A 26,269-nucleotide genomic window follows, 5' to 3' on the forward strand; every position below is an offset into this window, starting at 1 on the left:
CCGGCAATAACGCTTTGCTCAGACTGACTACAAAAGTATTTAGACGTCGCAAATTGTTAATATTCTCGATTTTGCCCACCTACTCCCTTCGACTGTCCCTCCCTTCGAATCCCATTGGCTGATGCAGTTTCAGGATCGACCAGCTGTTTCTTGTTTTCCCATAGCGCGATTGGTCCGAGCGACCTGTCGATCAACCGGACTTTGACAGATGACTCCGCCCTCATCACCGCAGCTCGAATACTGATAGGCTACTGTACCCTCCTGTGAACGCTGATTGGCTGAGGGCGCTGGATGTCAAGGCTTAGGGCTTCATTCACCATTTTGCGACTGTAGAGTACCCTGGAACACCGACGGCTGGACTTTTTCTCATTTTGCGGAAGAAAAACACTCTTTGCAAAAGCTTTCTCGGGGTTCCGTGGTTTTATAGGCTTGGCTTTCGCCTTGACACAATTTCGACGGCACTGTAAATATTCACGGGGTGAGTTGAAACCTTTCATCTGCAGTACTGCAGTCATCTGCCTATAACGTTACATTTAACGCTGTGTTTCGCCTTATTACGTCGCGGATCCATCAAACGTTACAATGTTTCGCCGTCAGTTGTTTATTTTCCTCGTAATGGATTGTATAAAATGGCGGAGTAAGCATTTTAACACACACACATTGTAAGGGAGGGGTGGAGGTGCACAGTCAGCCTAAAAACTTTCTTTCCTGAAAATATTTGTGTGTGACAACAGCTTCAACGAACTGCCTTCGTGTATTCCTTTGCCTTCCAGGAACTGTCACTGCTTATATCTATAGGTTTTTTACGTAAAGACAACGCGATTATTTTGGTCCTTAAACTTGTCTATATTATAATAATATGTTTTCAGATGCATTCAGTAAATTTAGTTCGGATGTTTTCATATTTATACCCTATAGGCGCATATATTTGAGAAGGATTGTTTGTTTTGTTTTGTTTTCCTCATGTTTAATAACACGGGTCGCCCTCGAGTCAGGATCCTCAGGGAGACGGGAACTGCTCTGCGGCCTTGTGTTCTGGAGGAGGCCTACAGCACTCCACTGTGTCATAGTGTGGTTGTAAGCGTAGAGTAGTAGGGCACTACGACCAATAAAAGCGCTTGACACAGATACGGCGGTGTATGTACTACTCAGCAAAACTTTCGCAAGTCGACGACAGCAGCACCATTGTTGATGGCAAACAGGGCTGTTACTTTGTTTTAGAACATTTGTGTGTATTTGGAATCTTGCTGTTGCATGGGAACATTTCTTATTGTGCATTTGGCGAGTCATTACAAAATTGAGTTGTTATAATTGTTACTTGAAGGGTCAGTGAGTGCGGTGGGCAGGCCAGGGAAGTTAAATACCCATTTAGTGCATTCATAAACTTTTTCTTTTCTTTTCTTTTCTTTTCTTTTCTTTTCTTTTCTTTTCTTTTCTTTTGCCAGTTCAGAGAGTTTTACACATATTACAATAAATAAATAAATTACACTGTAAACTGTTTAAAGTTGTTACTGTACAAAGCACAGTAAACTATTTCTATAAACATATTATTGTACTACTGTTATTTGGCATATAATACATTGTTTGACAATACTATTGAACACTCATCCAACTATATTTATTACCACTATTCTTACGTTGCTGCTGTTCATATTGTACATATAATTCCTACATTACATTCTTATTTATATACTGTATACACTCTGCTCAATACTGTATATAGCAACTCCACTGTACATTCTGTAAATCATAGCTTCACTTACTCTGCAATTATATGTATATAAAACACTATATTCTTGCACTTCTGGTTAGATGCTAACTGCATTTCATTAGCTCTGTACTTGTACACTGCATAATGACAATAAAGCTGAATCTAATTTAAATATATAAATTGTATTAATTTATGTATTTCGCAGACGTTTCGTTTCATGGGGAATCATATAGCATTCAATGCATAATTTTTACCAGTTCATTGATTCCCGTGGAATCAAACACATAACCTTGATGTTGCTGGTGTCATGCTCTACGGTTTGATGTGTTGACATCACATGACACAATGTGTCATGCAGATTTGACAGTAACTACTACTTATTATATAAGTATAAAACATATACAAGTTTTATTCAATTAATAGTGTTTATAAAATATTGAATATCTTAATTGTACAAGCATGACTTAAAAAAAACACAAATATAACCATAGTGATAGTATGTATGAGCATGTAATCTACATGTCCATAAAAGGGTGCAATGATTAAAAAAATAAAAAGTGATGTCAGGATAAAATCAGAACCGATGGTACTATTGGTATAATAACTGTGTGCCCTTTTAAATAGAACCTTTCATTATTTAGTTTGTGTTATCTTATATGCACTGGAATAGTTTATTGACCCCAACATTTTACTCACCTACATGACCTAGCAATAAAAGTCATAGCAGGTCTTAGTAAACTATTTTATGATGGAATTTTCTTACTGAAGGTTATATACTGCATATCTTAGATTTGCATATTGCCTGCAAACTTGTCTTACAGTGCAAATGGCAGTGTGGTTATTGTGGTTTCTGCTCACAAGAATGGGACAGTTTTGCATTGCGGACCTAAAATGATCTGTTATATCTTCATCAATTCCAGCATGCACTGGCATATCAAAAGAGGTCATTCATGTTCTGACCTTTAATCATCGTTAGATGCACATCCGTAATTTAATAAAAAACAGTCAGTCATATTTTAGAGGCATAAACCCTGCATGCAGTATTTGGAGATATTCAAATTTAAAATTATTTGTCATTTGACTATAGTGAATTATTTGTAATCTGTAGAGTGTATTTAAACTGGGTTGTAGAAAGTGTATCCAAGTGTCTAAATATATATTTTGCAAACATTAATGTTGATAACATATCTGTGGGTTTTAAATGGACTTTAAACAGAAGTTTGGATGGTGTAGAAAATGGTGTTTTGGTAGGAGGAAAAAATGTGTAAGTAGTAATGTGTAAGGATGGTATTGTACATTGAGATGTTGTAGTGTTGTGACAGGAAGTTAGGATTGTAGGGGTGGATTGTCTCTGTAACAAATGCAAAAAGGTCATTTGAAAGAGCGAGCGAGATAGAGCCTTAGAGTCACAGTAATACCACTGAACAAGGAATTCCCCCGCCTCCTCTGATCCAGCCAAAAACCAAAGTGTGTGTGTGACTTGTCTGGGCAAGCATTTTTCTTTGTGTTCTATCGTTGTCAAATTTTCTTGTATTAAATTGTGTTATATCCACTTTTTAAGACTACGTTATATAAATTCACACTTATAAAGATGTTTAGATAAGATTAGGTACTAAACTTAAAACTTTATTTTGTGCACTAACTTGTTTTTGGTTGTATGCTCTGTTTTCTATACTCCCAGTTCTCTATATGAGAATTATAGTGCTGTATTGCAAACTGCTCCATCTCATGTACTGTGTTTCATTGCAGGATCTAATTTAAGAAGGAAAGGACAGCGCAAACAGGAAGAGGCTTGGACAAGAACAGAAGAAAAAGAGAAGGGGCGGGATGCAAGAGGGAAACAGAGTGGAAGATATTGATAGGCTGGGACTCGCAGGAAATCAGGAGCATTAGAAACTCTCTAAGAGCAAGACAAGATGAAGCCCATTAAAAAGCAAGAAAGGCGGTCGCCCCCATCCACTCGTGCCAAGGGAGGTAAGAGGAGGACAGCGGACAGTAGCCCACAGGAAGAGAAGGGAGAAACAGAGGAAAAAACCCAAATTTCATCTACCTCTCCCAAGAGACATATCTCCTCAAATTCTGACTCTTCACAGGAAGGGCCACTGACAAGAAGCGGGTCTCCGGAAAAGGTGGGGTCCCTCAGTATAGCAGAGGATTTCGGGAAGACAGAGGAATGCCCCAGAAGCTCCAAGTCTGGCGGAACACAGAGTGACAGCAACAGTAGTACGATCAGCGCCAGCAACAGCCCCAACCCTTCATCTAGTCGCAAGACAGCCACTTTTAAGGCCCGTGTGCCCAAGAAGAAGTACACCTCGGAGCACTATGCCGGAAACCATGGCAACGCCAGCACTCCCAGCACTCCCAGCACTCCCCCACAGAGCAGCAGCAGCTCTCATAACGGAAGTAGTGCTAGTCAGGGCCCAGCTGCCTCTGCTGCACACACGGACCTACACGGTCAAAGCCAGCTGGCTGAGGATAACATCACTGGGTACGGACACAACAATGTAACTGGGCCTACAGGTGGAACTGCAGGTGAGTGCAGAGAAAGGAACGGGCCGAGCGCATCCAGCCCACAGCGTTGCTCCTCAACCGACACAGCCAGCGAACACTCTGCTGACCTAGACGTAACGACTTCAAGACGTGATTCTAACTCCAACTCCCAAAAGCAACAAGCACATAGCACTTCGACATCCTCGCAGGAGAGCCTGTCATCTGGTGTAGCCGGCGTCCTCGCCAAAGGTCTAAAAAATCAGAGAGTTCTAGCCCGACAGGGTCCCAGATTAGGGGAAGGCTGGCCTCATGATCGGGGCCGGGAAATATCTGGTGTGTTTCGCACTGGAGTTGTGCGGAGAGTTAGCGAGGGGCATGGGATTGTGGAGGTGCAACTTAATGGAGAAAAGACCATATGCAAGTACCCATTTCGAGTTGCTACTGATTCTGTTGACCTTATTTTAGATGCCTCACCCCCTGGTGTGGCCCCGGTGGCTATAGGATCACTAGTCTGCATCCCCTTCGTAGGAGGTGACGAGGGCAGTGAGGGAGCGCAAAAGTGGTACAGAGAAGGTATAGTCACTCAAGTAGATCCACACCCAGCTGTGTCTTTCCCATACCGTGTTCAGCTAAGGGAAGATCGGTCTGATGAGAGAAAGGAAAGGAGTGGTGTGGAAGATGACGGAAGGGCTCAGGCCATTTGGGTTTCACGACAAAATCTCCGCCTTCTGGTTCCTCCTTGGGACTTAGAGCCGCCCCAGCCAGCAGAGCCAGGTATTGATGGAAGGAGGGTAAGAAAACGAGAGTGGGAGGAAAGAGAGGACATGGAAGTGGAGCAGGAGGTGGTTCAACTGACTAGACCAACGTTTGTTCAGAGTTTGCTGCAACCTTTCCCCTCACCCCATTCTTCGTCCTCTGTCGTTAACACTGCCATCACATCTGTACTCAGTGTGCCCCCAAACAGAGACTGGGAAAATCACAGAGAGAAGGATCAGGAAAGAGACTTGCATAGGCACTTAGAGAGAGAAAGGGAACGAGAACTAGAAAGGGAGAGGCAAAAGCATCATCATCAACCCCATCATCTTTATTCATCCACCCCAGATGGTGTGGACTTGGAAGTCAGCTGTCTTAGCCAGCTAAGGGATGGTGGCATCACTGCCTTAGGAAGCAAAGCTCTTGGGGCTCCTTCTCAGCATCGGCCCATTCTTTCTAAACCAAACTACCTCAGCCCTCACCTTTCTGTGGTGAGAGGGCTCAGTACCCCGATTGCACCCCATCTGCCCCTTGCTCCTCACCCAAATCACCCCCCTATGCTCCTGGGCCTGGGTTCAACCACAGGTGCAGCAGTCATCTCATCCACGTCCCAACTTCCTCCCTTGCCCCCAAGCTCTTCTCAAGGCTCCCTGGACAAGACCCCCAGCTCCAACTCACATAGTGCATCAGGGGGTGGCTCTGGATCCTCATCCTCTTCGTTACGGTCCCGCACACCCCTCACGGCCGCTCAACAGAAGTACAAGAAGGGCGATGTGGTGTGCACTCCTACAGGCATCCGCAAGAAGTTCAACGGAAAGCAGTGGCGCAGACTTTGCTCACGTGAAGGCTGCTCGAAGGAGTCGCAGAGGCGTGGCTACTGCTCTCGGCATCTCTCCATGCGCACCAAAGAGATGGAATCCGGAGGCGGGGTTGGCCGAGACAGGAGTGGCGCCAGTAGCACTGGCACCATCACACCTGACCTTCGTTTAGGTGGACGCACCAGCAGTGAATATGACTGGGACGACAACTCAAGAGACAGCAGTGAAGCCAGCAGCCGTGGCGGGGACTCTCGACCACGTCTGGTGATGACTTCTCTTATACCACAAGAACTGACACGTGACATGTCGCGCTTTGACTTTGACGAGTGCGAGGCTGCAAATATGTTGGTCTCACTTGGAAGCTCACGCTCATGCACACCCCCATTTTCACCTGTATCCAATCAGTCACCGTTCTCACCTGCGCCATCCCCCTCACCCACGCTATTTGGCATCCGCCCAGATAATTTCAGCCCCATCACAGCACCACTGACCCCTCGCCGCCCTCGCCACCTCAGTGGCACTAAAATCCCTGGCACTCCCAGCGCTGAACGTGAGCGCCACATCTCTGGCATCGTCCCCACTTTTCAGACCAACTTGACATTCACTGTACCCATGAGTCCCAGTAAACGTAAACTTGATGTCCCCCCACCCCCGCTGCCTAGTACATCAGACTATGGGAAATCTGATCCCCAACTCAATGACCCCAGCCTCAGCCTCAACGCAGCAGCATTCAGGGTTCTATCCCCTCAAAGCCAGCCTAGCACCCCCTCATATCTCTCATTTTCTCGACAGAGGAGCATCACAAGCCGACCCTCATCCTCTGCCGCTTCCACTCCACCCCCTATGTTGGTTTCTCCCACACCACCCTCGCCACTGCCACAGGATCCCAGCTCACGTCGTATTGTTCCCCTACGCGATTCACCTGTGATTGTACGTAACCCTGATGTGCCGTTGGCAAAATTCAGCGATGGTCCACTGAGCCGTAGAGCAAGCTCACGCTCTAGGGAGCACAGCCAGCCCTTTCACCATGCCGTGGGCCTCCAGGCCCCTGTGCCCATAAATGGTGCTGCCACCAACGGAGCCGTTCTTCTTCGTAATCCTGCTCCCACCTTAGTCCTGGTGACTTCCTCTCAGTCATTGACAACTGTGGCTTCTGGGCATCCCGCCCATTCAAACTCTGCCGCTTTGAATGTGTCCACCTCTAATGCAACCACTGGACCTGTCCTTGCACTATCTGGCTCAGGAGGTAAAGAGCAAGAGAGGAAGTCAGGCGGGCCTTCAGTTGCGGGTGGTGCTCTCCCACAGCCTGTGGCTTGCCATCCTTCACCCACTGCTCTGTTGCCCCTCATCCTGCCAGCCGAGTCCCCTCACCCTGCTCCTCGCAAAGACATCATCATGGGACGGCCTGGCACTGGTTTGTGCTAACTTTATATTATTTGTAAACTATGATTCAAAAGCATTTTTAAAGTAATAGATTCTCATGTATTGCTAGAGTTTCAGAGGAAATCTCAAAATGTCACACATTATGCTTAGATTTTCCAAAGTCAATTTCAGTGTTCTTTTAAGTAGTATCAAATTCTTGCAATTATTCTATGCAATTATTCACATTTATCCAAATTGATTATTTGCACAATTTGTTCATAGTTTATTTTTACAAAAGAGATTTTTTTTTCTTGATTAGTTTGTGCAGGCCAGAATATGTTTTGTAAATTGGAGGACACCAACAAACACTTTCTATTTCCTATCAGGCTGACAAACTGTAAAAATAAGGGGGGCTCAGAGTGACTTTGGTATGCTGGTCAGCAGCAGGTGTGTTTGGGTGTGTGTAGTGAAGAATGCACTGTGCTTTCAGGGTCAGTGTTTCTTTGGACAGTTGCAGTATGTCTGAAATGATACAAGGGAACTTGCCCAGACATGCATGGCTAGAGGGTGACTGGACCGCCCTGATTCTCATGAGTACTTAATCTGAGATACACAGATGCCTGGAATGACAGATGCACAGGACAGTTACACACTTTCTTTGTTTCACCAATCACCGATACACAGACATGTACATGAATGGCTTACATTCAGGTTCAGTCCGACACCGAAAGGCGCCTTTTCACCAGTTCCCTCCTAAGAGAATAAAGAGGCTGTAGGTTTTCCGAAAGAGTCGTGTGAATATATAATAGGTTTGTCTGTTTCTGCTTTTAGTTTGGACCAATGTGGAGCCCCGCTCTGTGCCAGTGTTCGCGTGGCATTCGTTGGTTCCTTTTTTGGAGACCAGCCAGACAAAAATGTCCATGCAGCCTGCAGATGGCCAAACACTTGTAAATCAGAGCAAAGGTAACATCTGATCACTAAAATTTGACATTGTAATATTTTCTTGTATGATACTTCATAGAATATACACAAAATCACATTCAGAATATGTTTTGTGTTGATGTTTTGAAACTGAATAAACTTGCAGAACCTCGCTGTGGAGTTGCCCTTGTGACTGAGGGACCTACTGACCATCCAGCTCCACAAAGAGGTTCCCCGTCTTGCCCACCTCCTCCTGCTGAAGACCCACCCGTGGAGGGAGGAGGTGACAGTGAGACCGAGAGTGATGCTGATGACCTGTAAATATCTGTTTGCATCTCACCTCTTGACAATGACAGCAAACATTTAGATTACAATAGTAAAAAAAAATGCTATAATATGCACATATTATGGGGAAATGCCCTTTTATAAAAAAAAAAAGAACAAAAAAACCCCCCAAAAAATTCACAATAATTTTATTGTTCAATTTTTTTTACGGTTAGCCTAATGTTTTTTTATGCAATATATTTTTTTAAAGTTTTTTCCCAGCTCAAGACACTGCTCCATCCACCAGCCCCGTGAAAAGACGCACACAATCTCTCAGTGCACTCCCGAAAGAAGGTGACAAGAAGGTAAGTTTCGGTCTGCTATAAGTGTCCTTTTTTTAAAAAGATTTTATCAGTTGCCTGGTTTCCTTTGAGTATCACTAGACAGCCTCGCCATTTTGGCGTCGGCAAAAATTACCCAGAAACTTGTCAAGGTTTTCAGGCTACAGAATTAAGCATTGCCATTGCCACATTTCCCTTTTTATCTTTTTTTGAAAGTGTGATAAAAATGTACACTCATTATTTCTCATTACATCTCTCTCTCTTCTCGCTCAAACCACAAAGAGGGAAAAGGACCACATCAGACGGCCGATGAATGCATTTATGATCTTTAGTAAGCGGCACCGTGCACTGGTTCACCAGCGGCACCCCAACCAGGACAACCGTACCGTCAGTAAAATACTGGGTGAGTGGTGGTACGCGCTGGGACCCAAAGAGAAGAAGAAGTATCATGATCTTGCCTTCCAGGTACAGTCATTTTTGTGGAATATTATCAAATATGTTGTCTTTCCTAAGACATAACGTGAATTTAAAACTTGGTTTTGCATCTGAATTAGTGATAGACTGATTTCAGTTTTACAGTGGTCGATATACAGTATGTACTATAGATGCAAAAATCTGGAAAGCAGGATGGTTGATGGCCAAATTGATGGCAATTAATGTCAAATTAATGCACTAGTATCATTCAAATTGTTTTCATTTTTTTTCTTTCATGCTAATCAAGGCTCCTTTGTTTGATCAGAAATACACTAAAACAGTAATATTGTGAAATATTATTACAATTACAACAACTGGTTTCTGTTTCGATGTATTTCAAAATGTAGTTTATTCCTGTGATGCAAAGCTGTATTTTCAGCATCATTACTCCAGTCTTCAGTGTCACATGATCCTTCAGAAATCATTCTAATATACTGATTTGGAGCTCAACAAACATTTCTTCTTCTTCTTCTTCTTCTTCTTATCATCATCAATGTTAAGAACAGTTGTGCTGCTTAATATTTTTATGTCAACTACACTAAATTTATTTTTACTATTTTTGATTAATAACATTTTTAAAATAGATATCTAACAATATAAAGTATTATTACTATCATTTTGGAAAAAGTTAATGCATAATGACACATTTTTTTATTATTATTATTATTCTGACCACAAACATTTAAATGGTAATGTAGTGTATTTTTATTGAAATTAATCATTCATCAATTAGTAATACTACATTGATTACAAATTTATTTCAAAAAATGGTCAGATAAAAAAGAATGCATTTATATTATTTTTGAGTAAATAATATTAGAAATCGGAATATGTGCACGATCCAAGAGTTGCACTTTTTATTATTGATTAAGCCTGTTACTTAATTATTAACTTATTAGTAACTTCCAGTGTAACAAAATTACTATATTTAAAATACATTTATTTCATATTAACCATAGTTCAAATCTATTAACATAATTACTGACAAATACCTTGAGACTTACTGATATAAAAATAATGAAACTTTATTTGGACTGCCACTTCTTAATATTAAGCCTAAAATAGGTTTTAATGTCATTATTGATGAGGTTTGTATGATCTTTGAATAATATTGGTCTTTAAATGCAAGATATTTAAGGTTTACCTAAAGTATACTTGCAATAGATCCACAATCAAATATTCTTTAGTATATATTTAAATGGACTTAAGCGCTACTTCCTCATAATTAAAGTGCATTAAGTACAAAATATTTTATTTTTGCAGTTTAGCATACCTAAAGTATATTTGCAGGGTATTTTAATTAAGTACTTAAATATGTAAATGTATTTGTAGTATACTTAGCATAAAATAAATGTATTATAAATGCATTTAGTACACTTATTTTTCACTTGCTCTCTTTTAGGTGAAGGAGGCTCATTTCCGAGCTCACCCTGATTGGAAATGGTGTAACAAGGACAGAAGGAAGTCCCTGTCTGAGGGCAGGGGAACTCCAGGGGCCAAAGAAGCTCGCGAGCGCAGCATGTCTGAAAGCACAGGTCTGTGTGGGAGTTTGTTTATATGCGTGGGCGTTTGTTGGTCGTGTGGAGCTATGAGTGCATAGTAGTGTGAAACACAACTGATGCTGCATTAACCTTCTTTGTTTCCCCAGAGGCCCATTCTGCATCTCAGGGGGCTGACCACAAAGGAGCAGGGCCCAGCAGGACCTCACCTCGGTCTGACGGTCACGGAGGATCAATGGGAGGGCAGCTTCAACGGCCTCGCGCCTTTTCCCAGAGCGCTGTGCATACTCTGGAGAGGAGGGAGAAGGAGAGAGTGCTGGAAAGCACAGGACCGTTTCATCCCCGTGCCCCTGCTCACCCTCGACGACTGAGTGAGGATGTGACCAGTGATGAAGAGCCTATGGTAATCTGCGAAGAGGGGGATGATGATGTCCTAGGTAAATTGTGTGCATCATATCCACCTCATTTTGCAACACAAAAGTGAGCTGTTTTCTGTGAATGTGATTCATTAGCCGCTGTAGGTAAATAACTGGAGTGTAGCAAATGGTAAAACTGTTTACACTACAAACCGTAGTGTGTTTATAATACACTAAAATAAGATGATAAATACAGGTTTGCAATATCAAGCAGATTTGTTTTGGGCTGCTACAAATAACTGGAAGTGAATGACATGGAAGGTCAAGTTACAAATTGCCGCACATTAAATGTAAGATGGATACATCTTTGGCAATATGATAAATAGCAGCAACCTTGAACCATCCAGAACTCCTTAGCATCACTTTGGTTAGTTTTGCATATGCTCCACTCGTAGTTTCTTCAGAAATTTAAAAACTGATTACACTTTATTTTATGGTGTTCTCGTTAAGGTGTAATTATACATTTAAGTATGGAGTAATATTAAAATAAAGTGTTATCTGAAAACATTCTAAGTAATGATATGTAATCTGTAATGAAATTATTATAAAGAATTGCCAAGAGAAAGCCTCACTTTTTATGCTCGAGGTCTGGATCTATTGAAAAAATGTAGAGTCTTATGAAATCCGCTTTATTTTTTCTGGATTTCATTTTTAATGGTTTAATTATATTTTAATGATTAAAAAGGATAACAAATCAATTGAATTCATACAGTTTTAACAATTAAAATTTTCTTTTCAAAATTGAACAATATTGAAAGGTATTTTTGGGTCTCCTCAATTAAATGTAAATAATCAAAAAGTAGCTAATCAATTGGATTCATAACCTTTTTATAATTTAATGATTTATTAAAAATGTAAATAATAGAGCCTTATAAAAAGTTTTTTTTTTTCTTTTTTTTCTGAAATTCTGTGTTGTCTGTTTTCATTTTTCTGGATTCTGTGTTTTACAAATGTGTTATTGAAGTGATACAGTGGTAATTATTGAATTGCTAATCAAATAAATATGTGACCCTGGACCAGGACCAGGGTCTTAAGTCACTGGGGTATATTTGTTGCAAAAGCCAGCAATACATTGAATGGGTTAAAATTATCGATTTTTCTTTTATGCCAAAAATGATTAGGATATTAAATAAAGAAAATGTTCCATTAAGATATGTTGTACATTTCCTACCATAAATATATCAAAACTTAATTTTTGATTAGTAATATGCATTGCTAGGAAATTCATTTAGACAACTTTAAAGGTGATTTATTTCAGTATTTACATTTTTTAGCACCCTCAGATTACAGATTTTCAAATAGTTGTATCTCAACCAAATATTGTCCGATCCTAACAAACCAAACCATACATCAGTGGAAAGTTATTCATTCATTCAGCTTTCGTATGTTGTATAAATCTCAATTTAAAACAATTTACCTTTTTGACTGGTTTTGTGGTCCAGGGTCACATATGTAAAACCTTAACAATTGAAAATATCTTAAAATGTAATCAAATTAAATTTGAACAGTTTCTTTTATTTTTGGTTAACAGATTGTCATACAGCAGAAGCTGAATGTCCTCATATAGTGAAACGGTTGATGCTTAAGTGCAGTAGATGAGACTGCATCACTCATTTACACAGACATGCAGAACATGCAGACTTCATATTTAAACAGCCTTTTCATGGTTTAATAATCACAGACTCTATTTTATATCAGGTTTTGTGTACAGCCCTACTTTTGATTTATTGATCCAGATTTAGTCAAGTTCTGTGTCATTCCACGTTACACAGTAAATTCCATCTCTATGATTGAATTTTGCATTTTGGAAAACATAAGACCCCAAAACCCCCTGATCTGTAGATAATGCTTTGGAATGTACACAGCATCAGAAAATGATTATCTTTCAGCGATTCGGTTTTGATTTTACAAGTGTTTTGCATTCCATTCTCATTTTCTCATTATTAGTCAGTCCTGACTGATTCTTGAGTCTGTGTCTCCCACGAGCTCTTGTGCTCTCTGATGCACCACCACCACCATCCAAACATCATTAATTCATTTTGGAAAGGCAAGCTCTCAGTCCCATGAGTGTGAGATTTGCAAGCCCTGGTCTCACAGCTAACGTGTGATTCCCCCACAGAAGACTCATATGCAGACGGCTCCATTGACCTGAAGTGTAAAGAGAGAGTGACAGACAGCGATGATGAAAACGAGCATGCAGATGAAGCTGACAGCAAGGTAACACTTAATACATCACATGGGTAGTTGGCATGATATGTCAAGAAATATGTCCCACATTGCATCTGTTATAGTTCAACTATTTTTTACTTTTTTTACCCTCCTATTATATTGTTATGCATGCAGTTTTAGGTCGTTTTTAAATGAATAAATGTTCTGTACTACATGCAATCTCCAAATTCCTTTGGAAATCTGATTAAAACCAGTGACAAAAGCACACTTTCACATTACACAAGTTATAAAATCTTGATGTTTTAAAAATGTCAATTTTACTCGCTTCCTAACTACATCCAGCTGTCATATGTCATCTAGAATAAAGTTAATGTTTATATTTAATTGATGAAAAGACCATCCCTGTTTGTTAAGAAATATTCTTTAAATTAGATAAGCCTCATTTCCATAGCAACAGAAATTATATTTGCTCTCATCTAGTTATTATTTATAAAACCAGATTATTTCTGCATCTGTGTGTTTGGTTGTCTGGCAAGTAACTATTATTTCTTCAGGATTTCCATGCCAGTGGATATACCCCACAAGGCAGCAGATGTCTCTAAGTGTTCCGTCTCTTAGATGGTTCACTAAAGAAACTCTTTGCCTTAAAGGCATAGTTCACCCAAAAATTAAAGTTCTGTCATTATTTACTCCTCCTTGTGTCGTTATTTTAGTATAATTGATACTGTTATAGCTTTTATCAGTATTTTGAATTAGTTTTTATTTTTATATACTCCATTTTAATTTTTAGTTTTAGTCATTTTGATGTGTTTTTGTCATTTCTATTTTTTAGTTATTTTAGTAGCCTACATTAAGTTAGATTAAATGAGAAATTATGCTTTGAGTGTGTATATATATATACATATATACAGGTGCTGGTCATATAATTAGAATATCATCAAAAAGTTGATTTCACTAATTCCATTCAAATAGTGAAACTTGTATATTATATTCATACATTACACACAGACTGATATATTTCAAATGTTTATTTCTTTCCATTTTGATGATTATAACTGACAGCTAAGGAAAATCCCAAATTCAGTATCTCAGAAAATTAGAATATTGTGAAAAGGTTAAATATTGAAGACACCTGGTGCCACACTCTAATCAGCTAATTAACTCAAAACACCTGCAAATGCCTTTAAATGGTCTCTCAGTCTAATTCTGTAGGCCACACAATCATGGGGAAGACTGCTGACTTGACAGTTGTCCAAAAGATGACTATTGACCCCTTGCACAAGGAGGGCAAGACACAAAAGGTCATTGCAAAAGAGGCTGGCTGTTCACAGAGCTCTGTGTCCAAGCACATTAATAGAGAGGCGAAGGGAAGGAAACGATGTGGTGGAAAAAAGTGTACAAGCAATAGGGATAACTGCACCCTGGAGAGGATTGTGAAACAAAACCCATTCAAAAATGTGGGGGAGATCCACAAAGAGTGGACTGCAGCTGGAGTCAGTGCTTCAAGAACCTCTACGCACAGACGTATGCAAGACATTTAGTGAATTAGTGAAATAAACTTTTTGATGATATTCTAATTATATGACCAGCACCTGTGTGTGTAAATATATATATATATATATATATATATATATATATATATATATACAGTATATACAATATTTTCCTCCAGAAACAACAAAAATAACTTTAAAAAGTAGTACATATGACTTTGGCTCTATATTCCACATTGAGCCTTCCTGGAGCTAAAACAGTAAAAATAAAAAAAAATAAGACCTGATGCAAACAATGCTAAGGTCATGCATCCCAGGGAATGCATGAACTTTAAAAACTTATAGCTTGAAAAAAATGTTGGCCAAAGGTGTAAATGTAATGTCAATATAAAATTAAAGTGGTCTGAAGCCATACATGAACTTTTTGTGTAGAAAACTGAAGCTTTTTTTCACTTAAAATGTTATTCTGCATTCCGCATATTTGAATCGTAATTGTATGTGCAGTTGTGAAACACACACACTGACACTGACATCAAATAAAGCATACATGTGAATGAAATGATCAGATAATCAGAGTATAGTAGTGATCTTATGCCACAAATTATCTTTTTCTCTTCAGCGCACCTCCCAACCAGTCCATTCCTCTTCAGCGTTCTCTCCGACTCGCACAACTGGCAACAAAGACAATGAAGATGGGGGTGAAAAGAACCTGGAGAAGAAGGAGAAGCGAGGCATGGGTGGTGCAGAACTGGATAATTGGGGAATTCAAGAAGGGAAAGGAGGAGGTGGAGGAGGGCAGGTTTCGTTCCATGTTAATTCGGCCTCCGTCACTGGTATAACTGCCACTTTGCCACTCAATCCCGGGACATACCCTTCACAAGGTGCTGTCAGGATGGCCCCCACTGTGGTGACCAATGTTGTTCGTCCCATCACTAGCACCCCTATCCCCATCGCCAGCAAGCCAGCTGATGGGGGTGTGGCTGTTGGGACCCTTCCTCCGGACAGGAAGCCCAAGCTACTGATCGGTGCTGGCGGAGCAGAAGGAGGTGGGTACTTTCCCTCCTCTTCTCCCAAACCTAATGGGCAAGGAAGCTTAGTAACTGGCCTAGTCCTGGGAGGAGCCTTCCCAAACCAACCCACCGTTCAGCTCATCACCCCACCACAACCTACTCCATGCAACGGAGCCCCTAATAACAGCGCAGTACCCCTTCCCCTCCTTCATCACCAGTTCCTCCCTGCTGCCCCTAGTGGTGGGAAACCCGTAACACAGGTGCAGTACATCCTTCCAACTCTGCCTGCAACTGCCAATCCCAACAGTCCCTCCTCCCAGCAGCCCTCCAGCATCCTAACCTTGTCCAGTGCGGCACCCACCCATGTGAGCCTGGCCAATGGTGTACATTCAGGGGCGGGGCAAGGAATAAGATATGCTTCAGTCCCAGCGGTGGGAGGAGTCAGCCCGGGAGGTGGAGGTGAGATTTGGGGCAGTTCACTTGTAGTGAAGAAACCCAGCACATGTTGAGATAATTTCAGGGTTTCCACAGGGATTTTCAGGACTATAATATTCATGCATATCAATCAAATCTTTAAATCAATGGACATTTATATAGTAAATCAATGGACATTAGACTTTTTTTTTTATTAACATTTAATTTTCTCCCTTAAAAAAATTATTTGTTCAGTGTAAATTACCTTACCGTTTAGGGATTAGTAAGAATTTATTAATGTTTTCATCTCTTACACTCACCCAGGCTACATTTATTTGTTACAAATACAGTAAAAATAGTAATATTCAGAAATGTTATTACAATATAAAAAAATTATTTTCTATTTGAATGTATTTTAAATATTAAATTATTTCTCTAATCACATTAGAAGTCATTCTAATATGCTTGAGTTGGTGCTCAAAACATTTCTTCTTATCAATGCTGATCAATAGTTGCATTGCTTAATATTTTTTATGAAAGATGAAACATTTTCCTCAAGATTCTTTTGGTGAAATTCAAGAAAGTTAAAGAGAACAAAAAAAAATATTTTGTAACAATTATTTAACTGTCACTTTTAATCAATTTAATGCCTTAATGTCTAGTTTCTGTTGATGTCTTCCAGTCCTGAAATGAATTTATTTTAGCTTGTATTATACTTAATTTTTATTTCAAAGGAAAAAAGAGGTTAATTTGAAAAAAGTGTAATTATTTTAATCTTTGGACAGCACTGATATTTTCAAGTTTCTGTTTTAGAGGTTTAACAGAGCAAAACCTATGGTTGTGTATGACTGGACTGGATATTGCATTTGGTGTAAAACAAGCCCAATATTTGAAGTGTGAGTGAATTGGTTCAATGACTCAGTCGAACCACTTCACAAATGACTCATTCATGAACAAGTCAGTGAAATTCATGTCAAAACATGTGGAAACCCTGTATATTATTTGATGTGTCCTCATCCAAGTGAATATGAGCTTTATTGATGCTTTTCAATAGATTTAATGAGGTTTCCCACGCTTACAAGGATCAAGATTATGCACACAGTGTTTATCAAGTCTATTCTCGACCTCTACTATATCAGTCCTTTTCATCTCTCTGCTCAGTTCATGCACAGTCCCCAGTCTTGCAGAGCAAGATGTTGGTTCCCATGGCAACAATGGGAACAGGATCTACACCTCCGCAGCCAATTTCCCTGGTGGGTCCACCCCTTCCTGTCCAACATGGGACTCAACCAGGAAGTAAGGTAGATTGGCTTGAGCTACAATCCCGCTACAGGAGTGAGAAGCATTTATTGTATTCGCAACAGATGTGTCGGCTTCATGTGCTTCTTTGCTTTTCAGATCATTCAAATTGCACCAATGCCTGTGGTCCAAACAAATGTGCATCCTGGAGGATCGGTGCATACCGGCAACTCGTTTCCTGTCTCTATGCCAACCGCGACTGTCATGGCCCCTGCACCCACCCCTCCTCAGACAGTGCTCTTGACGCCACCACCTACAAGGTACTTTACTGCCCACTGTCTTTTTAAAAGTGCTGCCAGACATCTGAGCACTGAAACATAATCAAGTCTAACCTTCTTGTGACTGTGCCAAGTAGGACATGTTCCTGGATCAACAAGAATGTATTATATATATATATATACATATACATATATATATATATACATATATACATATACATATATGTATGTATTCATATAAATAAAAAATTAATTAATTTATGATTTTATTAAATATTTTAATATTTAATCATGGGCACCAAATGATAAGAAAATTACTGACAAATATGAAAATTCTGAAATGCATTGTTATTTCTAAAATTATATGTGAGGTTAATTACAGTTTTGAATATGGCATGATGAAACTAAATATCTTTACTGAAAGGACTTTTTTTTGGTCAAAAATCACAAACTGTCTAAACTAAAACAATGGTGTAAAAATGAACACTTTTATAAAATTTTATCAATTGTTCATCCTCTGATTTGAGTAATTAGAGTTAGGAGTTTATTTCTTTGACAGGAGTGTTAAGAGAGATCCAGATTCATGTCTGTCTTGGGAAAAGCTTCTGTGTCTCCAATCTAACTTCTGCTTGGCTTTTGTTCACAGGATCACATATGTCCAGTCAACTCCTGGAGTTGCAGCTCCTTTTCCATTGGGTTCAACACCTGCAGTCTCTTCCACCTACCAGACCCCGTCACCTGCGGCTCCATCTTTTTTGCAATCTCCAGTGGCGACCATTGGCTTCACTGCAATTGCCCCAGCCGGTCAGGCCTTGGTTCAACCTATTGTTGCAAGTTAGTAATATAACTGAGAGTTCCCTAAACCACCAACACATATTTAACACATCATGACAAACATCATTCAATTTCTACCGCAGGTCAACCACCCCTCCTGGCTCCATGCCCGCCCCTGGGTGGATTGTCACAACCTGCACAAGCCTCAACGGCCACCCATCAACTTGTGACCGCCATTTACCCCAGCGTCAGCTTAGCCGGAGGAGTTGTGTCAGTGACAGCCGTGTCACAAAGCACATCAAGTTCCACATCAGCTCCAGCATCATCCTCAATGCATCAAGAAAAAACACCCTCAGCTGCGGCTGCGCAACCACACGCGCAGACAGACTCGCAGCTGCAGTCTCAGGGATACATGCACATGGAAAACGAGAGAGGACCAGAAACTAGGAAGGAGATGGAGAAACAGAGAGACCTGGTGGTGTCAAAGGATGGACATCAGACGCCACCTAGTGGTTTGGAGGAATTGGTGCAGCACGCACATAAAGGTGAAGTAACCTCATTCATTTCAGTTACAAATTTGGCTTTAAGTTAAGGTGTCTCCTTGTTATAGAGAAATTATACATAATGAGTAATAATTAACAACATGTACTTACTGTAAGGTCAGGATTAGGAATAGGGTTTGGTTTAGAGTTAGTTGCATATAATGATGCATAATTCACTGTTATTACCAAATGAGGGGCATGCAACGTATAAAGAACACTAAAATGTACATCAAAAATACTTTTTTATTGTACGTGTGTGTGTGTGTGTGTGTGTGTGTGTGTGTAAAGTGACTTTTAAAAAGTAAATTTATTAAATCAATTCTTATGTTCAGCAAGGATGCATTAAATAGATCAAAAGTGACAATAAAGACATTTATGTTGTTAGAAAAAAATATAAAATTTCAAATAAATGCTGTTCTTTTAAACTTTCTATTCATTAAAGTATCAAAAAAAAATCACAAATCTACAAAAATATTTATTTTGTGCCATCACGGTTAATATAAGCTTTTGGTTATACTAGCCATCGATATTTCAAAAGCTACTACAAAATGGATATTATGGCTATTTCAAGATCTTTAACAGCAGTTGTCATTAAATATTGATTAATCATTTTCATTTTACTGTAGGTTCTTTCAGTCCCTCATGTTCAAAGTCATGTTCAAAATGTTCAATAGGTCAGCATTGTGAAGGGAAGGAGGATGGAAAGAAAGGGAGCGAACTGGAGCGAGAGTCTGAGAGAGATGTAGGAGGGGTCCCGTCTCAAACAGAGAGAGCTGAGAGAGCAAGAGCGATGGAAGGAGAGACCGAGAGTCAAGCTGAGATCAACAGCAAAGACGAGAGTCGAGAGGTAAGACGCTTTTCTCAGACCGTTTTCAACTGTGCAGGTTCAGATCCCCACATTCTTCCATAATCACGTTTTGTTTTATTTCAGCCAGGACGCAGGGAAGCTTCTGTTTTGGACCCCCCACCACCCCCTTTGCAGACTGACTCCACTTCAGTTAAAAAGACCAAATTCCGCCCACCTCCACTGAAAACCCCCACAGATGCTGGTGACAAGTGAGTGGCATTATTTGTAATAATTTGTTATTTAGCATTAATTTATTTTTATTTTATTTGTAGTTTAGGAATATTAGCACTTCAACTCAAACTTGCTGATTTCAGTCAGTTGCCAGGGAAACATTTCTCATTTTCATTTTCAAGTTAAAATTTTTAAGATTGAGATTACGTTTTCGGTTTGAAGGTCCAGTTTAAAGTTTACATTTTTGATCTAATATATTGCTTTGTTTGAGCTGTAATTCAGTCAGTAAAGACTAGTTTAAGTTAACAATAACAACAATAGTTAAAAGCCAGTGACAAAACCATTATAACAGTATCACCATGCGGCCAGAAAACGTAATATGCGTGTGTACACAGATGTATTATATTTTTAGCCAGTGTGTTGTATGCATGTGGTCAAAGTTAAATACTGAATATACTTGCGTTACTGTAAAATTAACACATCTTATTATTGAAGGTATCAGTGAACCTTCAAATATATAAATTTGACATATATTTATTATTACTCTGTTACTATCTGTCTACAGTTTACTAATTTACTTTGAGATTTTCTTCAAACATTTGCTCAGCCATATTTGTATTTGCCCTGGAAGGGAAAACTGACTGTAGTGAACCATTTATGTCTAGTATGCACAATTGTTTGTATTTGTGTATCTTTCAGGCCTTATTCTTTTGCATTTACACCAAATTAGTAGTCACTGGTTAGTCACATCCCTCCATTTCTGCTCATATCTTTCACAAAGTACTATTTACGTGATTTATAAGACAGACATTCTGCATTCTCTTTTTTACATAGTTTCCCTGCTGATATGACAATTATTATTTCATTTTGTAACAGCTATATTTGCTCTTCCGCAGGGCGCTGTTTGGCTCCTCTTTTGAAGAGCGTCTTAAAGAGCTGCCAGAGTTCAAGCCTGAAGATGTGATGCCCTCTCCCAATTTACAGAGTCTAGCAACTTCCCCTAGAGCCATCCTGGGCAGCTACCGCAGGAAGCGGAGGAACTCTACAGGTGAGAGAAGATTATAAATATAATGAAGTTATAGTCAATATAAAGTCAAATACCACGTTTTTCTCAAACAATCACATGTACATTTATGCATTTAGCAAATGCTTTTATCCAAAGCGGCTTACAAAAGAGAAACAAAAGCCAATATTTGTTATATACGATGTCAGGTTTATTAGACAACTACATTGGGAAGAAAGCTAGGGAAAGGGATCTAAGGGATTCTTTTTGCCTAAAGTTTGCTTTTTGGTGATTTTTGATCCCTTCTTTCATAACCTTTTCTATCTCTTCCTTAGATCTAGACTCTGTTGACGACCCCAGTTCACCCCGGAGGAAGAGTCGCTGCTTGTCCAGCTGCAGCTCAGAGCCCAACACACCCAAAAGTGCTGCCAAGTGTGAGGGGGACATCTTTACCTTCGACAGGGCTGGTAGGCTCAGTTTGATCTTTAAACTCAGTCTCATGAACCCATGCATAAAAATATTTATTCATATGTGTTTTCTTATCTTTTGTGTATATCAGGAGAGACAGAGCATATTTTGGAGGAGTTTGACCGTGTGCCGCCTTCCTCTCTGCGTAGGATGTTGGACCAGCGGCGTGCGCTCGTTATGCAGCTCTTCCAGGAGCACGGCTTCTTCCCCTCGGGTAACATCAAGTTAACCTTCTCTCAGTACAGCACAGCCAGACTTTTGACTTGAATGGACCCTTTTAAAAAGGGGGAAATCGTGGCCTAGTGGTTAGAGAGTTTGAGTTTCCGGCAATACCACGACTGAGGTGCCCTTGAGCAAGGCACCGAATCCCCAACTGCTCCCCAGGTGCCGCAGACTAAATGGCTGCCCACTGCTCTGGGTGTGTGTGTTCACGGTGTGTGTGTGTTCACTGCTGTATATGTGCACTTTGGATGGGTTAAATGCAGAGCACGAATTCTGAGTATGGGTCACCATACATCTGGCTGTATATGTCATGTCACTTTTAACATTTCCGGGTTTCTCAGCAGAGGAAGTCATCATAGGGAGAGTACCACAAATATACTTTTTGCATTCCCATTTGCTCAATTAGCAAAAGAAAACTCCACGACAGTGTTTTCAGAACAATGTCTAATGTACCGTCACTGCATCAAAAACGCACTTTGCATTAGCATTCGTTAACAAATTTTTTGTAATTTGACGCAATGGTAATACAATACAATATATAGTGTTATAAATGTACATACACTTTTTTTTTTGGAAGGATTTATGATGCTAATGTCCAGTAAAAAACGTGACAATCACAGTCTTGTATAAAGGGTCCATTGAATTTATACTTCTGTTGAGCGAAAAAAAAGTCAATTTCAAATAAATCCAGTTTTTTTTAATGATCTATTCATCAAAGAATCCTGAGAAAAAACTGTTTACAACATTGGTAAGAGTAAGAATTAACTGGGCAGCAAATTAGCATATAAGAATGATTTCTGAAGGACCATGTGACACTGACGACTGTAGTAATGTTAAAATGTACATTTTTAAAATGTTTCCACCAGAATTCAGAGTTTGTTTCATACCACAGTTTTGACTTTACATATCAATTCTGAGAAGAAGTCAGATATAAACTCAAAATCAGGAAATGTGTGATAAAAGTTCATTTTTATAAATGAATAAATACATTTTTTTAGAAATAATATAAATTTTTTTCAACAACAATTTTTTTTTTACAGTTATCAAATTCATCGTTTCAGAGGCTCAATGATTATGCATATTTGTTTTTGTTTTTAACTGTCAGCATCAAATGAAAAAAAAAAAAATGCAACTCGCATATTTTTTTCTTTCTGGTACAGCGCAAGCCACAGCTGCCTTCCAAGCTCGCCACTCGGACACATTTCCCAGCAAGGTGTGCCTGCAGCTGAAGATCCGCGAGGTAAGGCAGAAGATCATGCAGAATGCCGGCAGTTCAGAAAACATGGGAGGCGTGGCCAGTGGAAGCTCTGACTCCGCCTCTACTCCCGGACCATCCAATCCAGCGGCCAGGGAGAATTCTGAAGCGGACGAGAGGGGCAGGGCCACTGAAGAGCCAAAGAAAGACATGGGCGAGCCGCAGGAGTCGAGATAAAGAACGACGAAGGAGACGAGCGAAAACAAAAGAATGAAAGACGAATGTAGGGATGGATTCTAGAAATGTGTTAACCCATTTCCGCTGGCAATATACAGTTCAGCACATATGTGGATTTTGCTTCGTTCCTAATCTAACTGATTTTGTTGCCATTGCGTTCACTTCGTTGATGTTCTGTTGTTATGCACAGTTACCCACACACACACACGCGCACACACTTTATGCAATTACATAATAATATCACTTTCACACATTAACCACTTGCACAAGGAGCACATGAGGTCACACTCATTTGCATATGCCACTCGTGTTAGACCGTCATTGGTCCACCTCTGCATTAGGGCGTGGCTTCACTTTTTGTCGGAATTTTAGAGCCCTTCAATGCTGCACCACAGGCAGCACCAAACCAGCCTGTCTGCACACACTCAGTAAAGCCCCCTGCATGGGGCCAGCACAGATTTTATCAAATGGCTGAATGTTTTAGACAAGAGATTAGACTGTTTGAGGTACCGGTAACTTTCAATCCAAAACGGGAATAGGGTGGGTTGGGTGGGAGGGGGTACAAATGCGCTTGCACTTTTATTTGTAAAGGCCGAGAGACAGAGGAAAGCAATAGCCGGGGGAGGAGAAGGGTCTTTGTGCGAATGTTACACCCCCGTGATGGGGTACATGCATCGGCTGTTACTGTTCTTCAGCACGGGCTGTAAATTCACAGGGTTTTTTTTTTGGTCCCAGAAGCAACAAACTCGAGACTCGTAATCACATAGACCAGTGGAGTAGAAAACAGAGGCTACAGCGACCACCACAATCGCATAAACAACAACAACAACAACACAGCACATTCAAAAGTGAGAGAGGAAAACATTGTCCTAGCGTCAAAAAGAAGACGCAAACGAATAGAGACACTACCCCTCTTTGAATCAACGTGTAGTTTTGCTTTGTCGTTTTGTTGTTGTGTCGTAACGGTGGAACTGACTGATATATTATTTTTTGTATTAGCTTGCGCCTCTCTTCTTCTTCTTCCTCTAGAAATATTTTCAGCATGGACTAATCCAGCTATCTAAGTGTTGAAGCGATTACATCGAAAAGAAAAAAAAAAATTCTCTTTTAGCCTTTTAGCTGAAGCTCCTCTTCTCTGGCCGCCAACTTAGGCTTTTCCCCGTACACTGTATATATATGTATATGTATATGTATGTATGTATGTGTGTATATATATATATATATATATATATATATATATATATATATATATATATGTATATGTATATGTATATGTATATGTATATGTATATATGTATATGTATATGTATATGTATATGTATATGTATATATGTATATGTATATGTATATGTAAGTATGTATGTATGTATGTATGTGTGTATATATATATATATATATATATGTATATGTATATGTGTATATATATATATATATATATATATATATATGTATATGTATATGTATATGTATATGTAAGTATGTATGTATGTATGTATGTATGTATGTATATATATATATATGTATATATATATATATATATATATAATATATATATATATAACCGTGATGGCTGGGGAGGCTCTCTCTGTGTTCTTTTCCTCGTTTCTTTTTTATATTTCAATCAGGTGTTTGCACAATATATGGTCCTAGACCATGGTTTAAATCAGGAAAGTATTTGTTTTTAGATATTTAAAAACTAACCAACGACTTTGTTCCATTGTGTTCGATTCTCCCTTTCCGCATCCCGTAAGGAAAGCCCTTGTTTTTTTATCTCCTTAAGACTTTTAACCGAAGTGTTGATGGAAAGCGCCACTTTAAGCGCTGGTCTGGAGTCAGAGTAAGCTTTCATTTCGATTCAGGATTACGCAAGGGAAAGCTGACCCGAGACCAGCGCTGGGGCGGCATTTCTCAGGATCTCCTCTTTCTTACTCTGCCTCTTCTTTCATTGGTGCAATAGGACGTTGGTGGAAATTTATTTTTGAAGTAGACGAGTGACCTGTTAGTGCCATAGATTTTCACTGTACAAGCTGTTATATAAAATATATATTGATCGGAGAGTGGGGGAAAAAATCAATGAGTTTCGAGAAAGAAATCCAAACTGAACAAACTAAAAAAAAAAAGAAAAAAAAATTAACCTAGCACTTTCTTGCGTCTGGTTTTGCTGAAAGAGAAGGAGTGATGAGTATAAAATGCTACTCAGTCTTCACTTGAATGTGTGACTATATAAATGTAAAAATATACCTATATATTTCTATATGTCCATGATATACAAATGTTTGTGTGTGTGTCAGCGTATGTGCTTAAAGATTACATTCACCCTGACAAATAGAACTTACCCTCGAGCAAATGCTGTTTGTATTTTCCCTCCTGAAAATGCAGTGGCACTACATTAAAAAGACTGTTAGTATATGCCTGAAAACTGGTGGCTACTGACGTGTGCGAGGAGAAATAGGCATATATAACCATTCTTCTCGATTCTGAACCTGATTGATCTGGCCTTTCTTTGCCTTCCCCCAGCGACAGACAAATGCTTGCACACACACAAACATACCTGCACATGTATGCGTGTACACCTTATGATTGTGTATCCAATAAACTGTCTTTACTTTGGAGAAGGAGTTTTAGAATGAGAAAGGTGAGTGTAAACTCATCAACAGGCATGTTGACCATGTGCAATATTTCTAAACAAGAGATTATTGAAAAAATTAAAGACCTAACACAACGCTTGTTTTTTGTGTAGTTCTTATCGCATGTATGATAAAGCTATGTTATGGATGGATGGATAGATAGAAAAAAGCATATTGATACAGTGTTATTTTATAACCTTTTCTGTTTTGATTCATTATCCTTATCAGACCTGTTATTAACTTTATCAACAATAAGGAACAGCTTATTATTCTATTCGTTTTTTTTATTAATATGAGTTTAATTTGAATTCATTTTAAGTGTTTTGTTTGTTAATTATTATTATGATTATGATTATACACAAATAACTTATTGTGCATGAAAAAGCATTGATTTATAGTGCCATTTTAATATTTATATTAGACCTCAGGTTTTATCTACTAATAATAATGAACACATTATTTTATTTGTGTCTTATATTAATTTTATTTGAATTAATGTACAATTAATTAATTATAATCGTTATTATTAGT

The 26,269-nt window shown here is 39.3% G+C and overlaps 1 protein-coding gene across 3 annotated transcripts; it reads left to right on the plus strand.

Annotated features, from left to right (window-relative positions):
* The first annotated feature begins 306 nt into the window (after positions 1–306).
* On the plus strand, positions 307–24,319 carry LOC132145032 (protein capicua homolog). 3 transcript variants are annotated; one of them, XM_059555736.1, is made up of 20 exons: positions 307–478; positions 3,461–7,186; positions 7,966–8,097; positions 8,222–8,372; positions 8,591–8,684; positions 8,943–9,125; positions 10,537–10,669; positions 10,783–11,070; positions 13,169–13,266; positions 15,331–16,180; positions 17,297–17,436; positions 17,534–17,694; positions 18,299–18,486; positions 18,570–18,971; positions 19,643–19,815; positions 19,900–20,024; positions 20,883–21,034; positions 21,325–21,456; positions 21,546–21,671; positions 22,840–24,319. In XM_059555736.1, the coding sequence occupies exons 2-20, from the start codon at positions 3,628–3,630 to the stop codon at positions 23,109–23,111; spliced, it is 7,359 nt and encodes a 2,452-aa protein (XP_059411719.1). In that variant the 5' UTR covers positions 307–478; positions 3,461–3,627; the 3' UTR covers positions 23,112–24,319. The 3 variants fall into 3 exon arrangements, with proteins under 3 accessions (XP_059411719.1, XP_059411721.1, XP_059411722.1); XM_059555738.1 differs by having other exon boundaries at positions 21,549–21,671; XM_059555739.1 differs by having other exon boundaries at positions 18,299–18,456.
* The last annotated feature ends 1,950 nt before the right edge of the window (positions 24,320–26,269 follow it).

This window comes from Carassius carassius, chromosome 8 (genome assembly GCF_963082965.1).
Source record: "Carassius carassius chromosome 8, fCarCar2.1, whole genome shotgun sequence".
NCBI lineage: Eukaryota > Metazoa > Chordata > Actinopteri > Cypriniformes > Cyprinidae > Carassius > Carassius carassius.

Coding starts and splice junctions, on each gene's coding strand:
- LOC132145032 (XM_059555736.1), top strand. CDS start 3,628: ATGAAGCCCATTAAAAAGCAAGAAAGGCGGTCGCCCCCATCCACTCGT. Junction 8,685..8,942: donor CGAAAGAAGGTGACAAGAAG/GTAAGTTTCGGT, acceptor CAAACCACAAAG/AGGGAAAAGGACCACATCAG. Junction 11,071..13,168: donor GGGGGATGATGATGTCCTAG/GTAAATTGTGTG, acceptor ATTCCCCCACAG/AAGACTCATATGCAGACGGC.